This window comes from Panicum hallii, chromosome 9 (assembly GCF_002211085.1).
Source record: "Panicum hallii strain FIL2 chromosome 9, PHallii_v3.1, whole genome shotgun sequence".
Taxonomy (NCBI): domain Eukaryota; kingdom Viridiplantae; phylum Streptophyta; class Magnoliopsida; order Poales; family Poaceae; genus Panicum; species Panicum hallii.
The window spans coordinates 65,019,257-65,046,590 of NC_038050.1; the positions used below are offsets into that span (position 1 = coordinate 65,019,257).

Genomic DNA, 27,334 nt, shown 5'->3' on the forward strand with positions numbered 1-27,334 from the left:
TTGGTCATCGGCATGGACCAATTTTCTGTTTGCTAGTGTCTGGAATCAAAGGGAATGCAAGAGTAACAAAAGCACAACAAAATAACTATCACGGTAATAATTCATAAGAACATTGTAACTTATATGATATGCAATGTTTTTGGCTGAAATATAAACAGTTTCTATCATTAGTGAAGGATTGAAGGTAAGACGAAGCCAGGTCCAGATACTCTCAACAATCTGCGGTCTTCAAAATGCTGAAACTTACAGGTTTTAATTTTAGTATCAGACCAATCTCTCTTCACTAGACCAACACTGCTATAGCCCATATGAGAGTAAAAAGTTGGAGATTGTTCAGGTCTGAACTCTGAAGGTTGAAAAAGCCACTGTTTGACTTGATCCATGATGCTGAATATAAAGATGCATCGACCAAGCCACTCAAGATAACGTGAGATCCCTGCCATGTTATTTAGAAGTGCATTTACTCTACGCACCCAACAAGATTTTGAGACACACCATCCTGGTGCCCCCAACACAAGAGACATGGTAATTATTTAGGGCCTAGGGAAAAGGTTAGTTAAATTGCTTTACATCTAAGCAAGATTCCTGTCTGCCTAGGGCTTATTATTGTATGAAGACAATGATCTGTGCTTTTTGACTTGAATTTGTCTGTAATGAGAAACGTGATTCGCATGGGCTCAATCAGTTTCTAACTGATAATTTGCACATGTCCACTTGCCCAAGCAGTTCCAACACTACAAACTACCTGTCACTGATTAATACAGCTAATATTTTATTATCACACATTGCACTGAGAATATGCAAAAACCCAAACCAGGATTATCGACACAGGCTATGATTATCGAATACTGATCAACATATTATTTTTCTTCCTGACCCAACTATCTCTTCGTTATAATGGAGGAATCAAGACTCAGAGGGGCCACTTTGTATATCCAAAATGGAACGAATGTGATATCATATACGACTTGATTGCATTTGAAGCAATACAGCTATAGTTGGTATAGCACACTCAAAATGTACAATACAGACTTCACAGTTGAAGTCTTGGCTTACAGCTCACTCCTAGCTGTTACTTCAGTTACTTGGGTGGGACAACTAGTGTATAGATTAGCAATGTCAAGACGATGATTATCGCCCCCACCAAGGTAAACTGGGGACTTGTCCATAGCATCAAGTTAGATCTTTCAGTTCTCTTGATTGGATCAACCTCTTCTGACAATGGATACTCACTGCGCCGCGGATTCCAGGTCACATACTTGTTTGGTGAGAAATCTGAAAATAGGGTCCTTTTCCCTTTCTTCTTAAATGTAGACCAAGCCTTGTCCCAGTCGGTAGAGGTTTCACCTGACAAGTAAGAACATAGATGTGTACTACCTTCATATAGATATCTAAACAAACTACCTATGAAGAGATAAGTAAAAACACATATTTTGTTCTTGTTAAAAAGGGATGGCTTCCATTCTTAATTAAAAAGGGAAACAAGAAATTATAAAAGATAAATTGGATTCTGCAGATACATTAGATTCGCATCAGCAGATCTAAACTATCAAAACTTAAAATCTACAAAGAAAATAAACCCGATTGCTAGTAAAGCTGATGCCAAAATTTAACCTCCTAATGCTTTTTTTTGAGAAATATCCTCCCAGATGAAGTAGTAGATTCTATCTGTTTGTCAGATTTGATTTTTGAAACACTATATAGTTTGGTTCATTCCATAGGTTCCACCAGGAATGTATAATGCTGCCGCTTGCTACCTCTCTTCTTTCCTTTGTAACCAACATTAGAATCCACTACCACCAGCTGACTGTGGGACGAATTTTATTGCAGACTGGAGCTTCAGTCAGCCATGCCCATCCGTTTAAATTTTTTGTCCAAACATCCTGTGCAAAGGAACAATATAAGGTAATATGCGTTGTGTTTTGGGGCTGCTGGGAGCAAAGTTTGCTAATTAGAACAGTCTGCAAGCTATCCACAGTTAGATTTTTGTTTTACAGAAGAGTCAAAGCCACCTCTTATTAGTTTAATATATGCTTGCTGTGCTTAGGAACTTGTGTTGGCATTTTTTTTCAAGAAAAGATCAAAGGAAAAGAAACCTAAAAGAAACCTGCACACTGATGAAGTAAAAAGTAACTGTTTCTTTTGTTTGTTTTCCTTCAGGAGGGACTTGTAAATAGCCTTTTTAGAACAATATTTTATCAATATATCAAATATCAAGATACTAGTTTGCTCTTTTACTGTTTCCCTTCCAGAAAAGGAAAAAAGGTGGGATGAAACCAGTGGTCTGCTAATGCGTTTTTCATTTATCCAGTCTACCATCTTTTAGCAGCTTTGATATCAACACTAAACCTTCTAGGCTCTGTTTGGAACTGAGATGGCTTTTCAGAAGCCCTTTTTTTTGTTCTATTAGATACAACAGTTCGTGGATACAACATTTTAAAGGCATAATCTCATCTGATTAGCAAGGACTCTCCTAAAAAATTAGATTTGGTAAGCAGCATAGCAACAAAAGGCTGACCATGGCGGGTCTCACAGATTATGCATAGCATTGTATCATTATGTAGAATAGAATTTCTAAAAATACCTTCAAGAAGGAAATTCACAATTCAACACCCAGTATCCACAAACTAAATGTATGGACAGGCAGCATCAAAGCCAATTTCGGACTACTCAGAGTCCAGGGATTAGTAACTTTTTGTGCAGATTATGCATAGCTTTGTCTCTTTATATAGACAAACTTTTTGAAAATACCTTGAAAAGGAAAATTCACAATTCACCAGCCAGTATCCACAAGACCTGATGGATGGACAAACAGCATCAAGACCAAGACAGACATAGACTACCCAGAGTCCAACAATCAGTAACTTTTTGCGCAAATGGACCTAAAAAAATATAACACAATTCAACTGTGAAAATCTCCTGAAGGTAGACACACTATGTTCTATTCTTCAAATCAAGTAGAGCATTGACAATTGGAAAAAAAAAGAATGTTTCCAGTTTGGTTAAGCAAATTTACAATGCGAACCAACGATGGAGTACGAAATGGCTATGATTAAATTCAGTACCTACTGGATTTTGAAGTGTAAACCTCACTCTGAGAGGCATATAAATGGCAGCATAACTACACAAGGAGAATCATGGTCAACTTTTCCTCGTCTTAATACATTTCTTTATGTCAAACCCAAAATGTAAGCACACCTTGGCTTACCGTTGCATACAACAACCAAATCTTAGCACGTGAAGCCCTACGACTTTTCCTGCTTGAAATTAACGGAAATAAGCGTTATATTTAGCTCGAGTCTTAGCACATGAAGCCCTACACGGTCCAGTGAGCGGATCACGTCAGAGTGAACTAGGATCCAGGAAAGCAGGTAGTTGCATCCTGGCGAGATGGCTGGGTTAACACTCATCTGTGATCTGTCATACCCAATACACTACGACCACAGAGCCTAACTGACCCCAGTACTAGTCCAATAATCCACTGCGGCATTTTATCAAACACCTTGCAGTTTCAGGGAGCAGCAAGGAACCTGACGGCAAGCAGATCGTTTACCTTTGTCGCTGGGGCCTTTGTCCGGGGTGCCTCGGGAGCAGCGAGGGACGAGCGCGAGGGGAGGCCGTCGCGCCAAGAATCTCCCGGAACCTAGCAGTATATCCATGGCTGCCTCCCTTTCGAGATTCTACTTACTAGCCTGGCAGGCCTCCCGATCCCAGATTCTTTTTGTCACTCCTGTTTCTTTCGCCGCGCGGCTTCCCTTCTTATCCCGGTTGCAGGGGAGACTGGTGGCCGAGGAGGCGGCGTGGCAGGGGAGAGCCGCGCGTTTCCGGGACAGCGCGGGGGGGGGGGGGGGGGGGGGGGGGGGTGGGCGTGTCGTACTGCGCCGTGCCGCAGTGTGTGGCTCTGACCGTATGAGAGAACCGTCACGCCTTGGGCAACGTCAGCGCAGGGGAAACTGCAGTGTCTGATTTGTTGGTTTTCAGATGAGAAACTGCAAAAGTCCGAGATTTTGCTGAAGCTTGGTAACATCATTTGTTTTGCTCGAAATTTATCGATCTGATTTGGCAGGATCTGGCAACGTTTACCTGCAGGTTGCAGCTAGATCCTAGCCATGTCCTCTCTCGTCGACTCATAACACGATAATTCCAACACAAATGTTTGTAACTTTATACGGAAGAGTGATGCTATACGTTAGGTGCCGGAAATGGATGATGTTTTCAGACGACTATGTACAATCGTTCCATGCCTACCAAACACAATTATTCCCCTTTCTTCATTGATCTCCTCCTCCATCCTATTGTTCCGACGTAGCAATTATTCCCCGCAAACACCCACCTCTAGCGATCTCTCGCCGCCTCCCCGCGCGCGCACGATGTTAATCAATCCACGTTATTGTTCCTCACCACACTTGATGCTCATCGGTAACCAGCGTAGCCCTTGCTTCACGCATGTCGCCCTAGTGACTACCTTCGTCGTTGTCTCGCTGGACTCTCCCTAACCAGGGATCACTAGAGGATGCCAATAATCCCGTCTTCACTCACTATCGCTAATTCATCCGACGGCATACTGTGAGTGTTATATGAGGGTATGACGTATAGGATGTGTGTCTTGCATACAAAAGACTACACCCTCCCCTAATGCAATTACTCTCCCTAATTACAGGTGTTTATTTAATTGCATCTTCTGTTAATTGGAACTTGTGGTTGGAAACTTGGAATATTCAGCAACTTTCACTGAACAACCATGGAATCTAAAATAAAAAAATGCCACTTTTAGTTTAGGAAGGAGACGGTTCAGGCGTTCGGCAGCCTGAGCCAGCGTTCGGCGGACGGCTGCAGTTGTCAGTTCCACTTCCACACCGTCAGCTTCCGAGCTTCCTATCCGAAGGAATAACATCCGCGCCACCCAAAACCCCTCTGCACATTCCCCGCTTCCATCTCCACCGCCACTCCGCCCATTCCCCGCCATGGCCTTGGCCATGACCTCCTCGTCCCCGCAGCCACCGCCCCCCTCCCACCGCGGCCGCCGCCGCCCGCAACCCGCCGCGCCCACGCCCAATGCCAACCCCAAGCCCAGACCCCGGGCCAAGGCCCTCCCCCTCCTCTCCGACGTCGGCGTCGGCCGCGACCCCGCCGCCATCAAGTACTACGCCCGCGTCGCCTCCAACCTCGCGGGCGCAGGGCGCCTCCGCGACTTCCTCCTCGCCGCCGAGGGCCTCCGCGCGGCCGCGGGCGACGACCCCAGCTTCGCGGCGCGCATCAGCGCCCGCCTTCTCTCGCGCGGCGTCGCCGCCGCGGTCCGCGATCGCGGGCTGCCCCACGTGCTCGAGTTCCTCCGGGACGCCGAGCGCGTGCGCGTCCCCGCGGCCGAGATGCTCGACGCCGACGCCTCCGACGCAGTCGCGGCCGCCTGCCGGATGCTGCTGGAGGAGCGACGAATGGCGGAGTACGTGGAGGTCGTCGAGGCGCTAGCCCGTAATGTTCCCCAATCTCTTCTTATCTATGCTTTAGTCGGGCTTATTTCCCTCCATAATGGTGTAGCATGAAGATACTTCAGTCACTTGATTTATGTCATTTATCTACCGGGGTGGCACATTTGTTACCATTTGATTTGCTAATGTTGCTCTATGCATCTGACCCACTTAAAAAAAGGCATCAATGATCACATGTTTACCGTGTGGTAGTTTCATACTAGATATATTTTACTTGTTTGTCTGTTATTGAATGGTTTAGGTGATTTTGATGATTTGCGGAACTATGAAGTGACATGCCAGTATTAAGACTGCGGTTTTTTTTTTCTCGAATACGCAGGAGAGCTGCGCATCATTGTATTAAGTAAAAGTAGCGATTACAGGCCCCATGTTGAGGCGGACGCACCCAACAACGCCCCTGAACCGGCACATGCCATGGGGAAAGAAAAAACACCGGCCAGAGAAACAAATCGAGCCTACTCACGCTTCAAACAACCTAAACTAGCGGCTCCAGCCTCCACCCAGAGTTTGATCTCCAACTTGATAGACTCGAGGAGCTGGTCTGTGTTGGAGGAGCGCCGATCAAACAGCCTGGCGTTCCTCTCCTTCCAGATGAGCCAGACAACGAGCATGAAAAGAGTATCGAAGCCCTTCCTTCGCTCCTTGGTCTGCAGGCGCCTGGCATGCGCCCACCAGTCCTACAGCTTCAGCTGATCCGAACGGAAGCAACAAGTGCAATCCATCCACATCAGAGCTTCCCACCAGATTTGCTTGGCATACGAGCAATTCACTAGCATGTGGTTGCACGTTTCCAACTCTTGATCACACAGCCAGCAAGTATCGTGGGCGTCAAGGCCATGCCGACGTCGGCAATCCGCTGTCCAAATCCGCTCTCTGGTGGCCAGCCAAATGAAGAACTTCACCTTCGGAGGAGCCCAATTCTTCCATATGCGCTTGGCACCTTGAAGGCACGTGCTGCCCTGGTGCAGCATCAGATACGCAGATTTGGTAGAGTAGACTCCGTTCTCTGTCCATTAAAACTGCGGTTAGAACGCTAACTTCAGCACAGAGAACTGATCTGTTTGATATTAGCTACCAATTGACACATGATTTCTACCTGGTTACCTGTTTAATTGCTGTAACGACAGTTTCAGTTGGCATGCATCTCATTTTGGAGAGCAGGTGTCATTTTTCACGTACATATAAACATGTTGTGATTCTTAATGCTTTTGACAAACAGACAAATATGAACTGGCAATATGTGCTTGTTGTTTAATGCTGTTTGTGTTCTGAAAATGTGCCATGTTGATTGGTGAAAGTTTTATTGTGTTACATCCTGCTTATTAGGCAACATCGTTCATATGATCATATTTTATTAATTCTTCCCTACCCATTCTTTGCATGATAATCATATAATCTTAAATCATTGTTGTTAATATTGTGCTGTGTTATTTTGTTTGCATAGGATATGGTTTCTATGTTCAAGGCATTGTGAAGCCGATGGATGTATTGAAAATATTTGTCAAGAAGCGTGACCCAGATATGGCCATAAGGTGATCATACTTGTCACATATTTATTTAACTTGTCCTGCTTTTGCACATTAAATGTATGATGATTACCTCTAAGTTGTTACTTGTTACTGTTAGTATGATATGTTTCTTGTGGAAGAGATTTTAAGTTTATGCACAATCTGATATTTCATCTTTGGATTTTCCTATTGGGTTTGGTTAAATCCATACTGTTTCTAGCAATCTTGATACCTGCTTATGGATTTTTCTCTGACATGTAGGTATGCACGCATATTTCCTAATTCCCAACTTTTACTCTGCAATACCATGGAAGCTTTTGGAAAACGAAAGGAGTTGAAAAATGCTTTAACGGTCTTTGGAGCTCTGAAGGGTCAGCTTGGTGGCATAAATATGTTTGCATGCCGAAGTATAATAGATATATGCGGCCACTGCGGCTCTTCTGTTCAGGCTCGAATTATATTTGAGGTACTTGATATCCCTCATTGGCCACAGTTAATTTCATTGCTAGTTGAATTTGTTTGTTTTACATTTATAGATATATCCATTTGTTTCTTTGATTTCAAATTAAGGTATATATAAAAGGGATAACCTTGTATCCGTTGCCGTCAAAGCAAAAAAAGTAAATCGCTTGCTTGTAAAGTTCTTCATCTCCGTCTACATCTCTCTCTCTCTCTCTGAAACCCTGAAAGAGGAATGTCTAACTAGTAGGAAAATTATATCCAAATAAAACACTACTTCTGTTCACCTGCTGTACACGAATGCTTTAATAACAAAAGACATTTCCAGGCTTCACTCATATATCACACATGTGACTGGTATGCAGGGGCTGCTTGCTGATAAGATTACTCCAAATACTTACGTCTTCAACAGCCTTATGAACGTGAATGCTCATAGTTTGAGCTACAACCTATCAGTCTACAAGCATATGCAAGTAATGCATCTTCTACCTTATTGTTGCTGTTCATAGGTAGGTTATTTAGCTCCATGCAAATTGGTTCGGTTGCATCATATTTTTTATTTTCCCTTTTGTCTGCCTCTCCTTTTGTAACTTGTTTGTCTCACTAGCTATTTTCTGCCCAATTTTTGGTTGCTATTGCATGCTTGTTCATGTCGTTTCTAATCATATTCACTAGAAGAATATTTATGCTGTGCATTTGGTTGTTCCTTTCATTTTCTTTTTCTGTGTTCATGACCAATCTTCTATAAGCTTATTTGCATTGACCTTAAGCTCCTGTTTACACCTTTTCTTTTTCAGAATCTTGGTGTGGCTCCTGATTTGACTTCATATAATATTCTTCTGAAGACATGCTGCAATGCCAGAGAATTCAACATGGCTCAAGAAATTTATGAGGAAATGAAGAAAAAGGAGCGAGATGGTCTTTTAAAGTTAGATGTTTTCACATATAGTACAATGATGAAGGTACGGGGCTCTAGACGTTACTGTCCATGCATTTTGATGATTTGTGATTTCCAGAATTTTTTTTCTTTAAATTCCAGGTGTTTGCAGATGCAAAAATGTGGAAGATGGCTTCCAACATCAAAGAGGATATGCAAAGGGGTGGTGTTCGTCTTAACCTAGTAACTTGGTCATCATTAATCAATGCTTATGCAAATTCTGGTCTGGTTGATCGTGCAATAGAGATCCTTGAAGAAATGATAAGGGATGGCTGTCAACCTACTGCCCCATGCTTCAATATTATCCTTACTGCTTGTCTCAAGTCATGCCAATATGATAGAGCTTTCCGTTTATTCTATAGTTGGAAGAAGTCTGGTATCAAGATATCTCTATCTCCTGAACAGAAAAGATATCTTGATGGTGCCTTTACATTCTGTAAAGAGTATCCAAGTAATGACGGTACTATATTGGTGGTTCCATTCAGGCCAACAGTTACAACATATAACATCTTGATGAAGGCCTGTGGTACTAATGCTGAACGTGCGAAGTCTGTAATGAACGAAATGAGGCGGAGTGGCCTTTGTCCTGACCTTATTAGCTGGTCTATTCTCATGGATATTTACGGAACATCCCAAAACAGGGATGGCGCTGTTCAGGTTAGTCGAAGTTTTATGTTGATTTTCTTTGCACAATATGATCTGCTACAATATTTGGTATGATATCTATCGTGTCAACTAAACACTCTCTCCTCGTTTAATGCCCTCTTGAAGTATTCCACTCTATCGAACTGGATATGCGTCTGTTGGAGAAAGAATGAAAGAACCAATAGATTAAGTAGACCATGAAACAGATGTTGAATTATTTGATTAATTCACTTAATAGCTTGTGGAGTTCTGGTGGCAAATCTTCCTTCCTGCATCTACTGATACAGTGCATATTTTATTTTTTACTTTTTTCTCGAACATATTTTATTTTTTTACTTTACATTCCATAATAGTTTCGCTTTCTCTTTGTCATTGTTGATGAAGATACTCCTATCAATTTAGCATTCCTTTTAACTTACCTGGATAAACATAAGGTCACACTTACTTTCTTGATAAATGTGGATTATGATGATTGTATTGCATTATATTTTTTAACCAATAACACTAAATTAATAATGCTATCATTTTCTTTTTGACATAGGCCCTCAGGAGAATGCAGCGCGTTGGGATAAAACTTAATGTCTCTGCATATACTGTAGCTATTAAGGTTAGTCGTTGGAAAACACTTGGTTAATGTGCACCTCCTGTTAGATAAACTTATGATTTGGCAGTAAACTTTTGCTACATTTCACTCCAGGCATGTGTTGCAAACAAAGATTTGAAGTTGGCACTGCACTTGTTTGATGAAATGAAAACGCACCAACTGAAGCCCAATTTGGTGAGTCTGTAAAATTTATGGTGCAAACTTTGATGCTTTGATTTTCATTAACAGAATTGATGCTTCGTGATGTAACATTTTGTTTTGTTTTGATGAATGATCTATTTGGCACTTGGCAGCATCAGAGGTTCTAACAAAGGCTTAGACTTTATTCTCTGTACTAGTTGACGTTTGTGTCATGCAGACTAGTTGGTGCCATTGTTTGATTGTGCTAATTGCTTCGGATGCGTGCATGCCTTCTTGGCGTTAAATTATTTGGGGTGTCATTAGATAACATTGGAAGTTGTATGACATAATGGTTCATTCTTCAGGTGACGTACAAAACTCTCCTGACAGCACGTAGCAATTATGGATCATTACAAGAAGTCCAGCAGTGCTTAGCAATCTATCAGGAAATGAGGAAAGCAGGGTATGTGACTGGAACAATAGTGTGCCTTTGGCACTCTTTTGAATCAGTACAAGTGCTTTTGCCTTTACTTCTTTCTACATTATTAGGCCAATCTCAATGGGAGTGTCATAGGAGTGTCCTGAGCATTAAATGTCATGCCACATCAGCAAATTTGCTGACATGGCAGAGTCATTTATGAGGATGACACTCCTCCGGCTGATAACTGTGACACTCCCCACTGAGACTGGCCTTAGCTTGCTGCTTTGACAGCAATTCATGATTGCATTGAATAAAGAACAAAAGGTAATCTGATTCACTAATGGTTGAACTAAATAAAGAACAAAGGTTTTATGACTTTATCTGATAAACACGTTCTAGTATACAATAGAGCTGTTGTCTTGAAATACAAGCATACACAATGTACATCAGAAGTCCTTTAAGCTGCAATTATTTTGAACACAAATAGATATGAACAAAGGATGTGATCCACTGAAGCTTTATTTGACAATCTCAAGCCTAGGTGTCTACTGCTTCTAATTCCATTGTTCAACCTTTTTGTGATAGACTGGTATTGTGACAATTTGCATTCCTTTTGGTGTTAAATTCTACAATTTAATCATTGCAGGTATCAAGCAAATGACTACTATCTCAAGGAATTAATAGTAGAATGGTGTGAAGGGGTTCTGTCTAGTGGGAGTGCTAATCGAGATTTTTACAATTTGGATCTGCAACCTAAGAGGAAAGAATCATTCAACATTTTTCTTGAGAAGGTCGTAACAGTCTTGCAAAAAGATGTTGATCAGAACCAAATTGTTGATGTTCGTGGCCTTTCGAAGGTAAATGATAACCAACAGTATTGTCCTTACTGTTACAGAAACCGTTGCTACTTGTGCTCATCATTAACTTCGCAGGTTGAAGCTCGAATTGTTGTTCTCTCTGTTCTTCGGAAGATCAAAGAGCAATACCTCCTAGGTAATGTTGAGATGTCACTTTGTTCATTTTACAATAGAAGCACAGATGCTAAGTCTCTAGGTTGACACCTCAGTGCCTCTTTTGAAACCTCGAGCAGGAAGAGCAGTCCTGGATGATGTGGTTATCATCACGGGTCAGGAGAAGACCTCAAGAGCTGAAGTTGAAACTAGTGCAGTCGATGTTGAGCATGCAATAGTTACAGTTTTGACAGATGACCTGGGCCTTGAAGTTTTGATTGGACCTGGAAGCCTTCCTCCTGTTTCAGCAAAACTCAATGCTCCGACTAAATCTAGAAGCAATTTAGAGCAAGTATCAAAAAACTTTACAAGGAGACCACAGGGAATGATAAAAATCACTTTCAACTCGCTGAATCATTGGTTGAAGAAGAAAGCAGTGAGGATTGTACAGTGACATTTCCTTGAATTACCATTTTGGCCCATTCATATACAACCAAAATTAGCAGTTACTCTAGGATTGGATGTACATATGAGAGCAGGTATCCTGGTATTCCAGGCACACACAACATAATTTGTAAAAGGACTTGTTGGCAGCCAATGGAGTCTTTGACTCTTGCTCAGCATTAGACTCTTGCCCAGAACATTCAGAATTTCAGATACCTAAACATCATGGTTTCTATTCTGTATTTTACGCTCTAAATTTAATTTCATCACTCAATAGGGTTGTATACTTTTATCCCAGTTGCCAGGTTCCAGTTTTGAAGTGTTTCTAAAGATGCGAGGTATGAATTCCACTGCTGCGATAATGAACTTTCAGTACATGTCTGGCAGCAATTGTTCCATGAATTGTTCTCCAGCAGAAATAAATAACACTATAGTTGATGTTCAAATACACAAGTGATACAAGGGTGCTGGTAATGACAAGTTAGTAAGGTCTTCACTCATGTCAATCAGGTCCTTGCAAATTCTGAGCGGAAGACATCATCTTCGCTGAAGAAATTTTCAACACCTGCGAGCAGAAAATATCAGGTATCATAAGAATCTTGGTTAACTCATGCATTCTGAATGAACATTAGACATGGGGAAGATTGCTGTTAAGTGTTGTTTACCTGGTGAAGTGCACTAATAAGCTGAAGAACATATCACAGATCAGATCACACATCTGATTCGACTACCGAGCGTTCAGTGTGTGTTAAAAAACAAAAAAGCAACCTAACACGACAAACTGAGAAGTACGGACAGACGACCAAGATCTCGTACCTAGCATCAAGAGTACTCAAATCCAGTCCTGCTGCTGCAGCTTGAGAGGCAGATATACCTCGGTGAGGTACTGAAACCCGAAGGAGCTGAGGGCCTGTATCTCAGCCTTTTGCCTGGTGCGCAGCATCGTCTCCAGCTCCTTCACCCAGCCCTCATTCTGCTTCACAAAGTCCTCTTCAAGCAGCTCCTTCCCCACCTTGATATCGTGGTCGGTCATGGGGAGACGGCACTGCTCCGGCACCCTGTACTTATCCAAGTCGCTTGGCCGGACACCAAGCCACTTGATGTCTGGCGTCGTCAGATTGGCACTGTCATAAGACATGTTCTTCGAACCACACATGTACACTGACAAGATCTTGAGCCCGTATGGATCAGAGTCAACCAGTGCGAGCACCGGCAGCTTCAGCTCCACCTTGAGCCGCCGCAGGAACAGCCGGGTGGCGACATCCGGCTGCCCCTTCGCCGTCAGAATGATGCAGGGGAAGCGGTTGTAGAACCTGTCCTCGGCAAGGCGCATGAATGCGGCGTCCTTCTCCACCAGCAGGATGAAGAGCGCGTCGCTCTCGATGCCCGAGACCCTGTCGATGTTGGGCGGGATGGCCTTCCCGCCGACGCCCATGCGCGTGCAGTCGATCCGGTCCCCGTCGTCGGCGAAGACGAGGCGGCCGACGACGACACCCTTCTCGGAGGCGACAACATGGAGGGAGGACCGGGTGCATCCGAGCATGCAGGAGACGTCGTCGAGGACGGCGTCGGACTGGGACTGGTCCCCGAAGAGCTTGACATCGGTGTAGAAGAGGTCACGCTTGGTGACGTGGATGCCCCTGCGGAGGACGGCGTGCACGAGGGAGAGGACGCGGGCCGTGACGGTGGCCTTGCGCGCGGTGGCGACGTTGGCGAAGGGGCGCGCGGACTCGCGGCGGACGAGCACGATGCGGTCGAGGTCCGGGAGGTAGACCTGGTTGGAGGCGGCACGGGAGGGCACCGCGAAGGAGAAGCCCCGGCCGGAGAGGATGCTGCGCGCGGCGGCAAGGACGAGGCGGTTGATGCGCGAGGTGACGGAGGAGGAGTCCTGGTCGGCCACCACGATGTACGAGGAGGTGGGGTCCGCGGAGGGGTCGTGGTCCGCGAGGGACTTCGCGGCGGCCTTGGATTTGGAAGAGGAGGCGGAGGCGGAGGCGGAGGCGAGGGAGCGGAGGGTGGCGAGGATGGAGGCGTCGGGGCGGAGCTTCGAGCGGAGGGACTCGGCGTAGGACGCGGCGGCGCGCGGCTTCTTCGAGCTAGATGCGGCGCCGGCCGCGGCTGCCCCCGCGCGGCGCTTTTTCTCCGACATGGATCCGGGCCGAGAGATCGGAAGGCGGCGGAGGAGAATGCAGGGTTTTGGGAGGGCACGCCGGAGACGGCGGCGGGGCTTGAGCTCGAGCGCGGCTGCGATTTGGTTAGTTTGGGTGGGGGAGAACTGGAGAAGGGAGGGAGCGGGGGAGAGGGCTCTCGGCCAGGCGACGTCTTGGCTGAGCTAGTGGGCCGAGGGGCTTCTGGGCTTTAAGGGCCTTTTTCCGGTTTACCCCATTCGGCCGCGCACTTTGCCTGCTCGAAAGCGCGCTGTCCGATCTCCGCGATGCAGCGTCAAATCCATCAAGCAATCGGGGATTTGGCGGACAAGCTCATAAACCGGTCCTTGTCAAAAAAAAAAAAGAAGCTCATAAGCCGGACAGGCAGATGAATACTTGGTCGAGCACCGAGAAGTGCAGGTCTAGATACAAGTTGATACAGTGTCCACTTGAATGTAAAAACTTAGAGCGACAGCAATGAAGGGAAAACAGAACGAACATACCAGATGCTACAGGTTCGTGTAGTAGATATAGATATACAACAATTATAAACCATGCATATATACGTTGCTCGGGTTTCGCAGCACAAAAAAGGTTTGTCCATGCACACACTAACAGGGATCGGTGAAGATTCAGAGCTACTTACAACCTGACCTATAATATGGTGCGAGTGTGGGACACTAATTTTCTAGGAACAGCATGCTCTCAACACATCCTGCATGTCAGGGTCATCTCCGGCTTCTTTGTCCTGTAAAAATGATACCAGAAAAAAACCAAGTTGTATTCAGTATCATAGGATGATTGAATGGAAATGTTCTTATGAGGGGGTACTGACCTTGTGGATGTACAGGATGTTCTCGATACCAGGACCTGCAACAAGTAGTCCCCCTTGATACCTAAAATAGAGAAACGCATTCCTCAACTCAACCGCGGTAGGTCGTTACTAGAAATACAACTGCAGAAGCTCTAACAGCCAACTTGAAAGACAATTACGAATGCTCTAAAGTGGAAATACAACTGCAGAAGCTCTAACAGCCAACTTGGAAGACAATTACGAAAGCTCTAAAGTGGCAAGACCAGGACGTGGACATACCATCCACCTTTTGTCCTGGTGTTCTTTTCGAATGACAATTCCCAATCCTGCCTGTATCCTTCCCTGTACAACTGTATTATCTTTAGCCCAGCCTGTAACATGATGGACAGAACCGTTTATGTATGTGTGGGGTAACATAAACTACGCAGCATGCGAAATATTATAGCAAGAGTTACCGCTGGTGTAAAGGTTGAGAACAGCCCAAATGCAAATTCAAGAGCATCATATGATGAGTGAGTTGGGTCTGCATATACTTCTGCAATGTACAGTACAGAGTAAAGAAGTGGCCGCTTATCAGAATATATATTGTTGCATAATTACAAACCTAAACACCTATCAGGAAACCAAGGGAAGCTTATTTTTTTCTATGTTTGGGAAAAATGAAGATGAAAAAAGGATCCAGGTAAAGTTGGATGGACATGTGCTTTCTATTTAATGTTACTGGACATTTGGTATATGGTTTCTTTTACAATAAAGAAGCAAAGACAGAGTATACATTGGTCATATCTAAAATTTCAGTCCCAGCGATTCCTATGGGTAGCCTAGTATTACTTCAGGAGCTAAGTACACACTGCCACACGAGTCATGATAAAAGCCCCATTATCAACTTGTGTATCATTGATGATTTTCAGTTCCAAAACTAACATGTAAAATAAATAGGCATACCAATGTTCATGAGATAAGCAGAAGAGGTTTGTAAACCAAACTGCAGAATACAATCCACTGAGTTCATTGCTAACGCCTTGATCTATTGATTGGGGGTACGAGGTGTACATAGTTTATTTGGATATTTCCATAGAATTTATTTCATGATTGTTTCTTTTGCTGTTGTAGATGCAGTGGTCATAAGAACTGGAGCAGAAGTTATTCAAGAAACACACCTCCTTTGAATTTGGTTTGCTCACAAAATGCCTTTGCCTGGATCAGAAAAAACAAAACAGCGCAATCAGTCACCAAAACACCAGGTTATCTATAATAGAAATGGAGTTTATCAAACAAATAATTCAATACCAACTACCGGAATTTTATGTAAAGATGTAGCTCGTCTTCAAGAGTTGTACGTTCTAATAATATTCTCAAGGAACAAATGTTACAGAACCTTCGTCTATAGTACTGAATTAGCAAACTAAACCAAGATAAATATAGAAACAGAGGCCCTTCCAAAGGAAAGAGAAAAATAAAAAACTCGCTGACTATAATAAAAAACTGCATTCCAACTTGCTCATGAACCGTACAACACATATTGCATGCATAGGAATATTAGATTTTGCATTTCACAACTATCAAATTGTAGATTAAACAACATAATGTAGTAGTGATGTTCTTTTATGGTAGATGAACAAATACCTGGTCAACACTACCTGGTCCAATTAAAACAAGAGCAACTCCAGCAGCTTGCATGACATCCTGCAAATTAGTGGCAACCCAAGAAATAATAAGTTTAGAATATATAATACAGATGAACCAAAAGAGAGCCTTGTCTGTTATAAGATGGCCTATTCTTCCATCAAACATAAGCCACGTTTTGTAACCCTTGCAACATAAAACTAATCCCATATCAAGGAAAGTCATATTACTTAACAAGAAAATGAGACAACTCAGAAATAGCAAATCTGTAAAGGTTGTTCTTATAAGGTACTAAAACAAACTTTTTAATTCAAGGGAGAGTGGGAGACTATGAAACTACAGAAATTAACAAAGGCATTCCTTTGGTATCTATCCTCTAAACTCTAATCCTCCATCTCAGCCTCTCATTCGCAATCCCCTGACTATACAGTCCTCCAAGCTGGATCCATGCTCCCCAGATCTTATGAGGCTACATTTGAGGAATCAATTTGACTTTATAGATTTAGGAAGTCGCCTACCTTTGAGATTTAAAAAGATCTACGTTTTAAAAGAAAAAAACGATTTGTCTAACTAACACTAGGCAAAGTACTACTGCAGGGTTTACCAGAAAAGCTGTTAACGTTTCAACAACACTGAGTAGAGCTGATATTTTTTATTGGCACAAAAGGTGGGAAGATTTCATATTTGTAACTGTGCCTCGGCAAATGGCAAAGTACTGAACGGCATCCCTTAAGCATTTGATTGTTCCCTTCTTATTGGTTACGGATAAACAGAGTGAGAAATCATACCTGTTTCTCCGCGAGAAGATCGGCCCTCTTCCGACACAGCACACACCTGCAAACAACCAGCAGCATGCCAAAAACTCAGTCACGGCAGTCTCTCATAGCTCAACGAATAATTCGCAGAGGAAAGGCAAACCGACCCAAAATGGCGGGCAAACGCGATCACGGCTTTCCTGTCCTTCCACAGATCAACGATGGGCACCGCCTTGCCGCTCAGGTCGAACACCTCCACCCCCTGCAGCTTCTGCGCCAGCCCCTCCGCCGGCGCGGCCTCCGCGGCGCTCCCTGCGAATCGGGTTGAACTTACCATGTGAGTATGGGCGCGCTAGGCTTCTTCACGGAATCAAACGTACTGAAGCAACCGGTGGGGCGGAGGGCGGGAGGGAGAAGCGATACCGATGGCTCCCGGCCTGGCGGCAGGGAGAAGCCGCCGGCGAGCTCGCTGCGCTGGCCGCTGGTGGAGGAGGGAGACGCCGACCATGGCCCTCGCGCGGAGGCACATCGCAGGTGGGCGCGGGGCCACGGGTGCCGCAGCCGGTCGCGGGCCGGCGCTGGCGGCGGCGTGAGGCATGGCGAGCGGCGCGCGCGCGGCCATGCGGTTGGCACTGGGCCACTGCTGGCTGGGCAGTGGCGAGGCGGCAAGCCGGCGAGCTCGGGGGGCAGTTACGTGGGGTCTCGGTGGCCAAGTCGCGGTTATGCGGCTGTTGCCACGCGGTGGGCGTGAGCCTTAGGAAGAAGAGTGCGGCTGTGCCAGCGCCCATGTTCTTCCTGGCTCCCGTTTGTTCTGAACACGGTGTGGCCCACACGTCAGCCACAGTAGAAAACTAGTCTAGAACTCGCCCGCCGCTACGCCCCCACCCAGCGTCCCAGCCCAACGACGCCTCGCGGACGCGGACGGCGCGGAGCCAGAGAGGCCTCGCGTTCGCTGGGAAGCCGAAGGCCGTAGAGCACAGGGGTTCTGGACTTGTAGAGCACGGCGGCGCGGCATGAGGGGCTTCCTCTTTGCGCTGGTCCGCGCGGCACGGTCGCGGTCGAGAGCGGAGCTCCAGACCGTGCAGCGCCGCCGGCCGTCGGATCTCGCCCAGCGTTTCTCCCACTCCGCGGCGGCCCCGGAGAGGCCGTCCTTCGGCATCGCTTTCGACATCGACGGGGTCATCCTGCGCGGCCGCAGCCCGATCGGGGGGGCGCCACGCGCCATCCGCCGCCTCTACTCCGAAGACGGTAGTGCCCTTGCGCTTCTCGTGCTCTGCTGCATTGCGTTGGAGCTGCTTGTAGTTTCATCAGGCAGACTCAGAGAATGCCTCGCTGCTGTACTTGTACCGGCGAAGTGGACTCGGATGTCAGGCCATGCCTGCCGCATTCGTGTCTTTTGAGCAATTCATCGAACGGGTCCTAGACATTCGGCTTCTTTGTTTCAGGTGTTGTCTCGTGTAGGTTACTCCACTAGTAAATCATATCTAAATCTAAGCTGCCCCGATTTCTCATTTCTGGAGTGCAAACCTGTGCAACTAATTTCTGCTGCCAATGTTGCTATTTGCTAAGTTAGGTCTCTAGCTTCGGGTGGTTAAAAGCTTATTGATACAAATTATTTGCTCCTTTTCAGGTACCCTGAAGATTCCGTTTCTGTTTCTGACTAACGGTGAGTAGTTCACTATGTCATTTTGCACGTCCTGTTTTGCTATCATTATTACATATTAGTTCCAGTGGAGAGCAATGGAATACTTCTAAAAATTCCTACCTTACTTCAAACAATGCATGGTCATCACAACTAAGGGTTGTACAGAGGCACCATGGCGCTTGCCACTTTCCAATTATGTTATGAAGTTTTATTGAGGTTATTAAGGTTTACCAATCTGTTGGCAGGAGGAGGTGTTCCAGAGCACAGAAGGGCTCTTGAGCTAAGCCAACTTTTAGGGGTTAGCATTTCACCAACACAGGTACTTCTACAGTACTCATGAGTCCTTGCTTATTACCGCACAGTAGTGGGCCTTCAAGCTGCAAATAAACCCATACATTAGGGAAAGAAAGGGATTGTCTTTTATTTTAAACCATCGACTATGTTATATTTCCGTTTATGAAATTTTCTGATGAATGCAGGTCGTGCATGGCCATTCTCCTTACAGAGAGCTGGTAGATCGGTATGCCTTTGTAAATACTTACACCTCTGATTTGCATCAATGATTTCTTGTTCTTCATGGACTTGTAGCACCTGAATGAAACCCCCTTTTTGGTCACTGCAGTTTTGAAAATGACCTTATTGTTGCTGTTGGAAAAGGAGAGCCTGCAGTAGTGATGTCTGAGTACGGATTTAGGTAATTCTTCATGTTACTATTATGATCACAGGTCAAATTTGTTGTGTGAGTTCCTCACAGGTTATCTGTATGTGCAGAAAAGTTCTATCCATAGACGAATATGCATCGTATTTTAAAGATATTGACCCCCTGGCTCCTTTCAAGACTTGGAAAGTTGATCAGGAAACAAACAATTACATGTCTGCAAAAGTGCACCCATCATATGATGTTTATTCAGAGCGAGTTAAAGGAGTGTTTGTTGTCAGCGATCCTGTTGACTGGGGAAGAGATCTACAGGTACTTTTTTCATGCCCGTCTTTCACTAATAGAAACCTTATTGGGCTTCATTTCTTTTATTTTCGCAGAATATATCTTATTATGTGATCTATAAATTTTTTTTTTGCTATAAGAGCATCAGAATAATCATGTGAAATTATGTTATGTGTAGGTTGGCATAAATAAGTTCAATAATCTGATTTTTTTTATATGAAAGGTACTTTGTGACATCTTGTCCACTGGTGGACTTCCTGGAAGTGGAAAAGGGGATCAACCTCCTTTGTATTTTGCAGCTGATGATCTTGAATACCAGGTAAGTTGATGTGTGAAGAATGGAGCTACACTGTAAACCTCCTATGCCATCCAGGTTCCATAATATTTAAGATAACAATTACACCGAAAGAAGCTTAGTTTTGGGCTCCTATGGTAGGCAGCATTTCCTTCTGAACGGCTTGGGATGGGTGCCTTCAGGATAGCATTGGAAAGTATCTTCAATCAGTAAGCTCTTATTATGCTTATGAGATATTGTACTTCTAATTTATTAGCATTGATGTGCGGCCTGCTTATTCATTTTCTGGTCATTTGAACTGCAGAATAAATGATCATCCACTGAAGTATACATCTTATGGGAAACCAAATCCATTTGTGTTCAAGAATGCAGCAACCATACTTGAAAAGCTTGTTATGAGTATGTATCCTAATTCACAGACATCAAAGGAAGTAAAAGATTGTCAGTTTTCAACTATCTACATGGTTGGTGACAATCCTGAAGTTGATATCAATGGAGCTTCGAAGGTTATTCTCTGATACATTTATACTTTATATAAAAAGTATTCTCTGCATGGAGTGGCTGATGGTGTGAGGAAGTTGCACAGCTTTCAATATCTGTTTCCTTGACAAAATTTCAACATTGCCTATTATTAGAAGATATGTGTTTCCAGAGTTGAACAGCTAGCATGTAATCCAGCGAAAAATTGATTACCTGATCAAGGAACTTGGAAGACAGCATTACCTTATTGCATAACTAGCCATCCACTTTCAACATCTTCGTTTTCTATGCTGCCCTCTCGTTCCATGAAAGCAGGACATCGCTTCCTGTGAAGATATACTTACCCTATGCAATTTGAACTTTGCAGGCTGGCCACCCATGGTCGTCTGTTCTTACAAGAACGGGTGTTTTTAGGGGAAACGATAATGATCCACAGTTTCCTGCAGATACGGTATGTCTTATTAGCTAATTTTTTTCCCACCCTATGGCTTTTAATCCGGTAACACATGTTTGTCAAGAAAACATATGTATACATGATAGTAGTTTTGAGACTTCAATAAATATAACCATAAGCAATACGCCTAATCTCATTATCTCAATTCTATTATCCTTTTTGGTGTTCTCAGTAGTAGAGCAGCACACAGGACTAGAGAGTTTTGATCCCCATATGGTGCCAAATCTTGAGTAATGGACAATAAATGTCTGTGCTAGATCGTGAGTCATCCTACACCACAACAATATTATCCAGAAAATATGGTGGTGGAACTAACCTGGTTCAGCTGGTGATAGGTGTGGGCGATTTGGGTGCCTTTCTTTTTCTTAACAAAGAAAATCACCTATTTCATTATTTGTAAACAAAATATGTTATATTCATGTTTCACTGACAGCTAATGTTTTTTTAGTGTTATATATTTATGTTCCTTGGATTATTGTTCTTGACACATGCTGATGTGGCAAGATGCCTGCTTAACTGAAATTTGTTGACCAAACACTTCACTATCGGATGCACAATGAAGATAAAAACAGAAGCATTGGCTATTCAATATCATGAATTCATTTCCATAATTTGCTTGCTGTTTGATCAAACTTATATATGTTTTGCAGGTTGTTGATACCGTTGAAGATGCCATCAACTATATTTTGGAGAAGGAATGTATACGGTGACAATACCATCTATGCTCCTTTGACCATTGTTATTTGGCGTGCTTGACAACATGTACAGCCAAGAGCCAATTTCCTTTTTCTGTCTAGTAAATTTGGAATAATCGTCGGCTGGAGGTTGATATCTTATTCATTCTACTAACAAATACACGGTGGTGACATCAGGCCATACTCTTGCCAATCTTTTTGGTGGCTGAAGAGGCTAATTTATTATGTATAAAAAGATCAAAAGCTCGTTGCTGTGGGGCTGAAACTGAAATGCAACTCGATTGTAATAGATGTTCTTGTTTACATGCAGATTATTTGCTTCCCTCTTACTGGTCGTTACTTATTTGAATTTATGTTTTACTATTATAGCCTTCCATTATCAGCTACATTGAACTTATATATTTTTAGCTTTGCGCCGCTTTTTAATTAACTTCAAATCTACAGCATCAGCATTGATTCAATTGTTATTTGCATTGAATTGAGATGATTTCTCCTTATAATATTTCTTCATTTTTGTCCATTCCAATTCGCATGACTTACCTACAAGAAAAATATTGTTAAGTTGCTTCATTTACTAAAAAAATGTAATTTGATGCAAATTCAAATGTTGCCTCATTGCTTTGTTCTTTGTATTAAAATGTAATTTGATACAAATTCAAAGACACCTTTCTTTTAGGACCAGTGATGGCTAATGACTGCGTATTACGGCCTGCCTGGTTGTGGCCTTGTGGGCTGTGGCGCCGTGGCCCGCTAGAGCTGAAACTGAAATCCTGATGGAGCCGCTGAACTCTCGGCCCCACATAATCCCAAAAGTTCCCATAGACCAAGTCCACGAGAACCTTCTCATCTTCTCACAGATAAGCTGCGCGCTTCCACTCTTTCTCCTACCTCCGCCGTCCGTCTCTGCGCCCAAACCATCCGGCGCCCTCCCGCCCCCACAATGGAGACCTCCTTCCTCCCCACCACGCTCCCCACCGCGAAGCCCCTCCCTGCATTCCGAACCCTTTCCACCGCCGCCACGCTCCGCCCGCACCCGCGCCCCCGCACCTCCACCATCCGCGCGGCCATCACCCGGGGCCGCAAGGAGGAGACGGTGGCCACCGTCCGCGAGCAGCTGGAGGGGTGCTACCTCCTGGCGGGCATCAAGTACGAGGGCCTAACGGTGAAGCAGCTGCAGGGCATCCGCGACGCGCTCCCCGAGACCTGCAGCCTGCTGGTGGCGAAGAACACGCTGGTCGGGAAGGCCATCGAGGGCACTCCCTGGGAGGCGCTCAAGCCGTGCATGAAGGGCATGAACGCCTGGCTCTTCGTCCACACCGAGGAGGTCCCCACCGCGCTCAAGCCCTACCGCGCCTTCCAGAAGGAGGAGCGCGTCGAGGAGACCAACGACTTCGTCGGTGCCGTCTTCGAGGGCAAGTTCTACGGGCCCGGCGACTTCAAGGCGCTCGAGACCATGCCCAGCCGCGCCGAGGTATACGCCAAGCTGCTCGGCGCGCTGCAGGGGCCCGCTACGTCCCTTGTCACCACACTGCAGGCGCCCGCCAGGGACGTCGTCGCCGTGCTCTCCGCCTACGTGCGTAAGCTCGAGGAGGAGGCTGGCTCTGCATAGTGCGGGTCGCGAAATGGTTGCCATCCACTCACTCTCCCTTCCGTTTGTAGGTTTCCTTGTACCTTTACTGGATCTCAATCATATTTGAATTGAATCACACTTTCCATTTCACAATGCGTTGCCTGAATTACCGGATACTGTCATACTGCTGAGTCCGAGTGTATTGCTAGGTAATTTTCACAAGTATCATGGTTTAGGAATCGGTATGAGGTCATATAGGAGGTTTGGTCTGTGACTAGGTAATTTTGAATGATTCGACAATTTTGTTTCTGTGAAAAGCATCTCCATTGACTGTTACTATCCCAGTGAAAAATTGATTCGGCAATTTAGTTCTATCTGTGACGGTGTTAGGAATCGGTATGTTTGGTTTGGTCCCAGTGAGTGCCAAAGCTAGATAAGCCAAATTTTGGCCACTTTGACCAATTTTGGTGGCAATTTGGTTGGGTGCCAAAATTTGGCTTGGTTCCCATCCTCGTTGGCCATCTTATTTCATTTTGGAGGCCGCAGTTGGCCAAATACCGGATCACCAATTTGGTGGCCAAAATCTGGCTTTTGGCTAAGGTGGCAAATTTTCTAGCAAACCCAGCAGCCCATACATTCCCCAGAAAAACTTTTGGAAGCTCTAGAGTACTTATGTTATCATACTCTGGTTTTAGGATCAAAAGAATTGTCAGTCAGGAAGCTGAAATGTCATGGTACCATCAGCTGGCTTTGTATTTTCAATTACAAGTGAAACAAAAATCTCTCAGAAGCTCAAATGAAAACTTTGAGAAGCTACACCATCACGGCTGCAATTTTAGAACAACTCGAGCATCCCGTTTGTGGTAGCAACAGGACTATAGTTGGAAAACCTTATTAGTTGTTGTGTAACTTCCCTCTTTTTTACTGTGAAACTGTGACTAAGCATCAACTTGGCAGTGATATACACAATATGTTTACTGTGTGAACATTGACTTGCTAAATAACATGGAAAAATTGATTCACAATTACCCCCCTTTTGTTTTGTGCTAATTACCTAGTATTAATAGTTATCTTCAAATGATCACTGGTGGCTAGTCCAATGGTATAAGACCTGTCTTCTGGCTGAGTGATGTGTTAGGAAATTTCAATTGTAGATTTTCTGGGATATAACCTCATATTACCTTGGTTGACGAACCGTAATATATGCATCACTATGACAACTAAGTGTACCCTTCGTGTAAAAGGGTTATTTTCCAAGTTTTTGCACTGGAGTGGAGGTTGCAGAAACTACATAGGTATGGGGATATCAACCCCACAATGGATGTCGATGCTGCCTGCAGGAATTTTCGTGAGTGACGATGAAAAGCTTACTCGCTGGCAACAAGTTGGAAATGCGACAGGTTATTAATATGAATGTTATGTTCTGGATCTGGCATGAGAAATTACTGCCTATGGCTTCTCCCCTGATATTTTTGTTCTGTTACGTATTTACATCCACAATACCTTCTAGTGACTAAAGCAATCAGCCTGGCTGTTCACTAGTTAGGTGGATTTCTTAACCATCTAACGATTTAGGCACTTCAGATCTACTGTGGTAAGTCAAATTCATACGCATGTTTGTTCTGGTGGTGAAAACACAAGATGCTGTCAGTCAGTTAAAACATAAGCGCTATCTAGATAAATATCTGTTTGTTCTATGTAGAGCTCAGCAGGCACTCAGTCATCAAATGAAAGATGCTTCAGTTCCATGGTAACATTCTTTGGAACTTTCCTTGATGTAACAAAGTGGTGAGATTGTAGTTTTTCTGTTATGTGCTCATAGTCTGTTTTCTTATATAATGTATTCCCATTATTCCATTGATGATTAATGTAGCAACCTAAGCATATTGCAGAGTCATCATGATTTCAGTTTTCAACTGGAGAGATGGTTTATACAGCTTCAAGGCGCAGTCGCTTGACTTTTCATTATTCATCCATTCTTGCTGTGTACTCTCTTCAAAGAACCAAACTGTGCGTAGTTTCATTTCCCGTGGTTGAATCGTTGCCAAGTTGATGCTTATGCATTTCAAACTCTCTCGTTTATCAGGTCTGAAAATGAAGAACTTTTTCACCTTTACCTCTACTATTTCTAACTAGCACAATGCCCATGCGTTGTTACATATAACAAGCTGTGTCGTGACCGCGCGAGGCATTGATTATTCAAGCTCCGATTGGAATTCCGATTGATTTGTCCGGTTCCAATTAGTATTTTAAGATTTGTCGGGTTCCGATTAGAGTTCCGATTGATAGATCAAGCACATTCCTTGGTCCGTCAATCGGAATCCTAATTGGAACCCGGACAAATCAATCGGAATCCTAATCGGAACCCGGACAATCAATGTCTCGCACGACCACGATACGGCCTGTACACGGAGTGAACGAGCATAAAGTTGGTAGTTGGTGGTGGTATTATGTACGCCTACCGTATCAACGTATGAGCATTATGCTAGTAGGATGATAATGTAAACCATAGTATTCACGTGCTGGTTATATATCTGGGCATCATGTGAGTGATTGTTTATCTTGCACCGAAGGCGGGCTTGCTTTACTAGTCAAAAGTATCATATGTTTTATTTCAAAAAAAAGTATCATATGTTCTTTTTGAAGAAATAAAAGTATCAGAAATTCAGAATCAGGTACACCACCTGCTTCTGGTTGCAATTTGCAAGAAATCTGCATCTTCTGGGCTTGCGGGTTTGAGTCACCACGCTCACCTTTATTTCATTTGATTATGAACAACTAGAAGCAGTGGGCCGGACTCCTTGGGCTTGAGGGCAAATCATCCACCACGATCTTCTCGTTACGTTGACGTGTACACTCGCATCAGTGCTCGGGGAGAGCGCACGGAGAAGGCGGCTTCGCCGGGACGCCGTAGGGGCGCTGCGCGCGTGCACGGCTAGACCCGGGCGGGCGACGCGTCTTGCGTGCCGGCGAGCGCGGCCCGCGCGGCGGCAATGGGCTGTAGCATGGGCGGCTTGTGAGGTGAAACTTTGGGGACGTTGCAAATGCCAGTGGGTGTCGACGGTCGTAGCGGCGGCGCAGCCTGTGCAGGAGGCAGCGGCGCAGATTAGGACGGGACGGAGAAGGAAGGCGACGGCGCGCGTGGGTCTGCTGGCGGAGTTGGTTAGCTCGGGCGGCGCGGTCAGCGGGAACATGACTCATAGCGACGAGGACGACACGGAGGCATCGGTTCGTGCTGCTCTTGTGCGTGTTACTGCCGACGATCGTAGTGCTCGCCGTGGCAGCCATAGCCAACCTTGACGGCGAGATTGAGAATGGGTTTTTAACACCACGATAAGAGATAGTTGATGAGAAGCCTCGAACTTCTCGTACTCCCGCGACGACGAGCACGGGCCAAACTTGGAAAAGTTCGTATGAGTAGGCCCTAAAAAAGGTTCGTACAAGTGGAATTTTCGACGTCATGGTTGGAAAACAGACCTGGCCACTCCATTTTTTTTAAAAAAAGAGAGAGAGAGAAAGGATAAGCCGTATCAGGTGAAGCGAGCGAGCAAAAGCAAGCACTCTGGCATTTGGATCACGCACACGCAGAGAGTGCGCAGCTTGGCGCCTGTGATCCCCGACAGCCCCTCCGTCCCCTATCAGACGCCATACGTGCGCGCCAAATCTAATCTTTATCCAGCCAGCCATTGCTCTGTAGTCGCTGACGCCGCCGCGACACTCTCCTCTCCTGGAACCGAAAATGAAGGCTCCCTTCCGCCGTGCGGGGGGCGTCCCCCTCCTCGATCCTTGCCGGGACAGCGCCACATTCCCCCCGCGGCCACGTGAAGACGAATCGACTGCGGGCGTAGCAGGACTTCCGGCTGCGCCTGCGCGCCCTCCCTCCCTCCCCCCATGTGGGGGAAGAAATCGCGCAGAAAAGGGCTCGCCCCGCGGCCACACACCGGAAAGGAGAAATGCGGCCCCGGATAAAGCGCGCCGTCTCGGCCACAGCGCGGCCAGGGGATAAGGGAAAGGCGGGCGATGCTGCCGGGCGCGGGCTGCCCCCTGCCAGAATCGATCTGATGGCGGCCAGCCCCCGACCGAGGCGCGCGGCCGCGCTCGGCGTCGTCGGCGTGCACCGCGCCCGACTGCTCCGTCGGTCGTCGGCCTCAAGAGGCCAGCGCGAAAACTAAACGAAGTCCCTTGTCCGCGCACTCACGAGTCACGCCGGTGTCTCGCGAGCCTGTTGCCGGACGCGAACGTGTGCGCGATGGCAATGGCATGGCCGGGCTCATCGGGCTGGCCGATGAGACGAGCTTTTGTGGATCGAGACGCATGTTTTCCTCTAATCCTC

At 45.2% G+C, this 27,334-nt stretch overlaps 5 protein-coding genes across 10 annotated transcripts; 3 read left to right on the forward strand and 2 right to left on the reverse strand.

The window, feature by feature from the left end:
• Positions 1 to 909: 909 nt before the first annotated feature.
• Positions 910 to 3,840, reverse strand: LOC112877159. Of its 3 annotated transcripts, XR_003225451.1 has the most exons (3): positions 3,554 to 3,840; positions 1,758 to 1,883; positions 1,211 to 1,347 (listed from the first exon to the last, which is right to left on the reverse strand). XR_003225451.1 is itself a non-coding variant. In XM_025941374.1 (2 exons), the coding sequence occupies exons 1-2, from the start codon at positions 3,657 to 3,659 to the stop codon at positions 1,082 to 1,084; spliced, it is 372 nt and encodes a 123-aa protein (XP_025797159.1). In that variant the 5' UTR covers positions 3,660 to 3,840; the 3' UTR covers positions 910 to 1,081. The 3 variants fall into 3 exon arrangements, 1 of the variants encoding a protein (XP_025797159.1); XM_025941374.1 differs by lacking the exon at positions 1,758 to 1,883 and having other exon boundaries at positions 910 to 1,347; XR_003225452.1 differs by lacking the exons at positions 1,211 to 1,347; positions 1,758 to 1,883 and adding an exon at positions 2,889 to 3,257.
• Positions 3,841 to 4,901: 1,061 nt separating this feature from the next.
• Positions 4,902 to 11,819, forward strand: LOC112876369 (pentatricopeptide repeat-containing protein At5g02830, chloroplastic). 2 transcript variants are annotated; one of them, XM_025940464.1, is made up of 12 exons: positions 4,902 to 5,472; positions 6,934 to 7,021; positions 7,259 to 7,463; positions 7,822 to 7,929; positions 8,254 to 8,418; positions 8,496 to 9,050; positions 9,580 to 9,645; positions 9,736 to 9,816; positions 10,128 to 10,225; positions 10,830 to 11,040; positions 11,116 to 11,176; positions 11,274 to 11,819. In XM_025940464.1, exons 1-12 carry the CDS (start codon positions 4,965 to 4,967, stop codon positions 11,585 to 11,587), a joined length of 2,460 nt encoding a protein of 819 aa, XP_025796249.1. In that variant the 5' UTR covers positions 4,902 to 4,964; the 3' UTR covers positions 11,588 to 11,819. The 2 variants fall into 2 exon arrangements, with proteins under 2 accessions (XP_025796249.1, XP_025796250.1); XM_025940465.1 differs by lacking the exon at positions 4,902 to 5,472 and adding an exon at positions 6,040 to 6,476.
• Positions 11,820 to 11,936: 117 nt separating this feature from the next.
• Positions 11,937 to 17,685, reverse strand: LOC112876370 (DNA topoisomerase 6 subunit A3). Of its 3 annotated transcripts, XM_025940466.1 has the most exons (10): positions 17,343 to 17,685; positions 17,087 to 17,231; positions 16,953 to 16,998; positions 16,165 to 16,224; positions 15,699 to 15,735; positions 14,994 to 15,073; positions 14,818 to 14,909; positions 14,560 to 14,620; positions 12,394 to 13,663; positions 11,937 to 12,142 (listed from the first exon to the last, which is right to left on the reverse strand). In XM_025940466.1, exons 1-9 carry the CDS (start codon positions 17,539 to 17,541, stop codon positions 12,410 to 12,412), a joined length of 1,974 nt encoding a protein of 657 aa, XP_025796251.1. In that variant the 5' UTR covers positions 17,542 to 17,685; the 3' UTR covers positions 11,937 to 12,142; positions 12,394 to 12,409. The 3 variants fall into 3 exon arrangements, 1 of the variants encoding a protein (XP_025796251.1); XR_003225299.1 differs by lacking the exons at positions 14,560 to 14,620; positions 14,818 to 14,909; positions 14,994 to 15,073; ... (3 more) ...; positions 17,087 to 17,231; positions 17,343 to 17,685 and adding an exon at positions 12,243 to 12,295 and having other exon boundaries at positions 12,394 to 14,408; XR_003225298.1 differs by lacking the exons at positions 14,560 to 14,620; positions 14,818 to 14,909; positions 14,994 to 15,073; ... (3 more) ...; positions 17,087 to 17,231; positions 17,343 to 17,685 and having other exon boundaries at positions 12,243 to 14,408.
• Positions 17,686 to 17,811: 126 nt separating this feature from the next.
• Positions 17,812 to 21,740, forward strand: LOC112876371 (uncharacterized protein YKR070W). The gene is made up of 11 exons (XM_025940467.1): positions 17,812 to 18,167; positions 18,550 to 18,585; positions 18,810 to 18,883; positions 19,044 to 19,084; positions 19,187 to 19,258; positions 19,336 to 19,534; positions 19,731 to 19,826; positions 19,944 to 20,011; positions 20,107 to 20,308; positions 20,650 to 20,733; positions 21,387 to 21,740. The coding sequence occupies exons 1-11, from the start codon at positions 17,933 to 17,935 to the stop codon at positions 21,444 to 21,446; spliced, it is 1,167 nt and encodes a 388-aa protein (XP_025796252.1). The 5' UTR covers positions 17,812 to 17,932; the 3' UTR covers positions 21,447 to 21,740.
• Positions 21,741 to 22,234: 494 nt separating this feature from the next.
• LOC112876373 (50S ribosomal protein L10, chloroplastic-like) lies at positions 22,235 to 23,192 on the forward strand. Its single transcript, XM_025940469.1, has one exon. It carries the CDS (start codon positions 22,372 to 22,374, stop codon positions 23,038 to 23,040), a length of 669 nt encoding a protein of 222 aa, XP_025796254.1. The 5' UTR covers positions 22,235 to 22,371; the 3' UTR covers positions 23,041 to 23,192.
• The last annotated feature ends 4,142 nt before the right edge of the window (positions 23,193 to 27,334 follow it).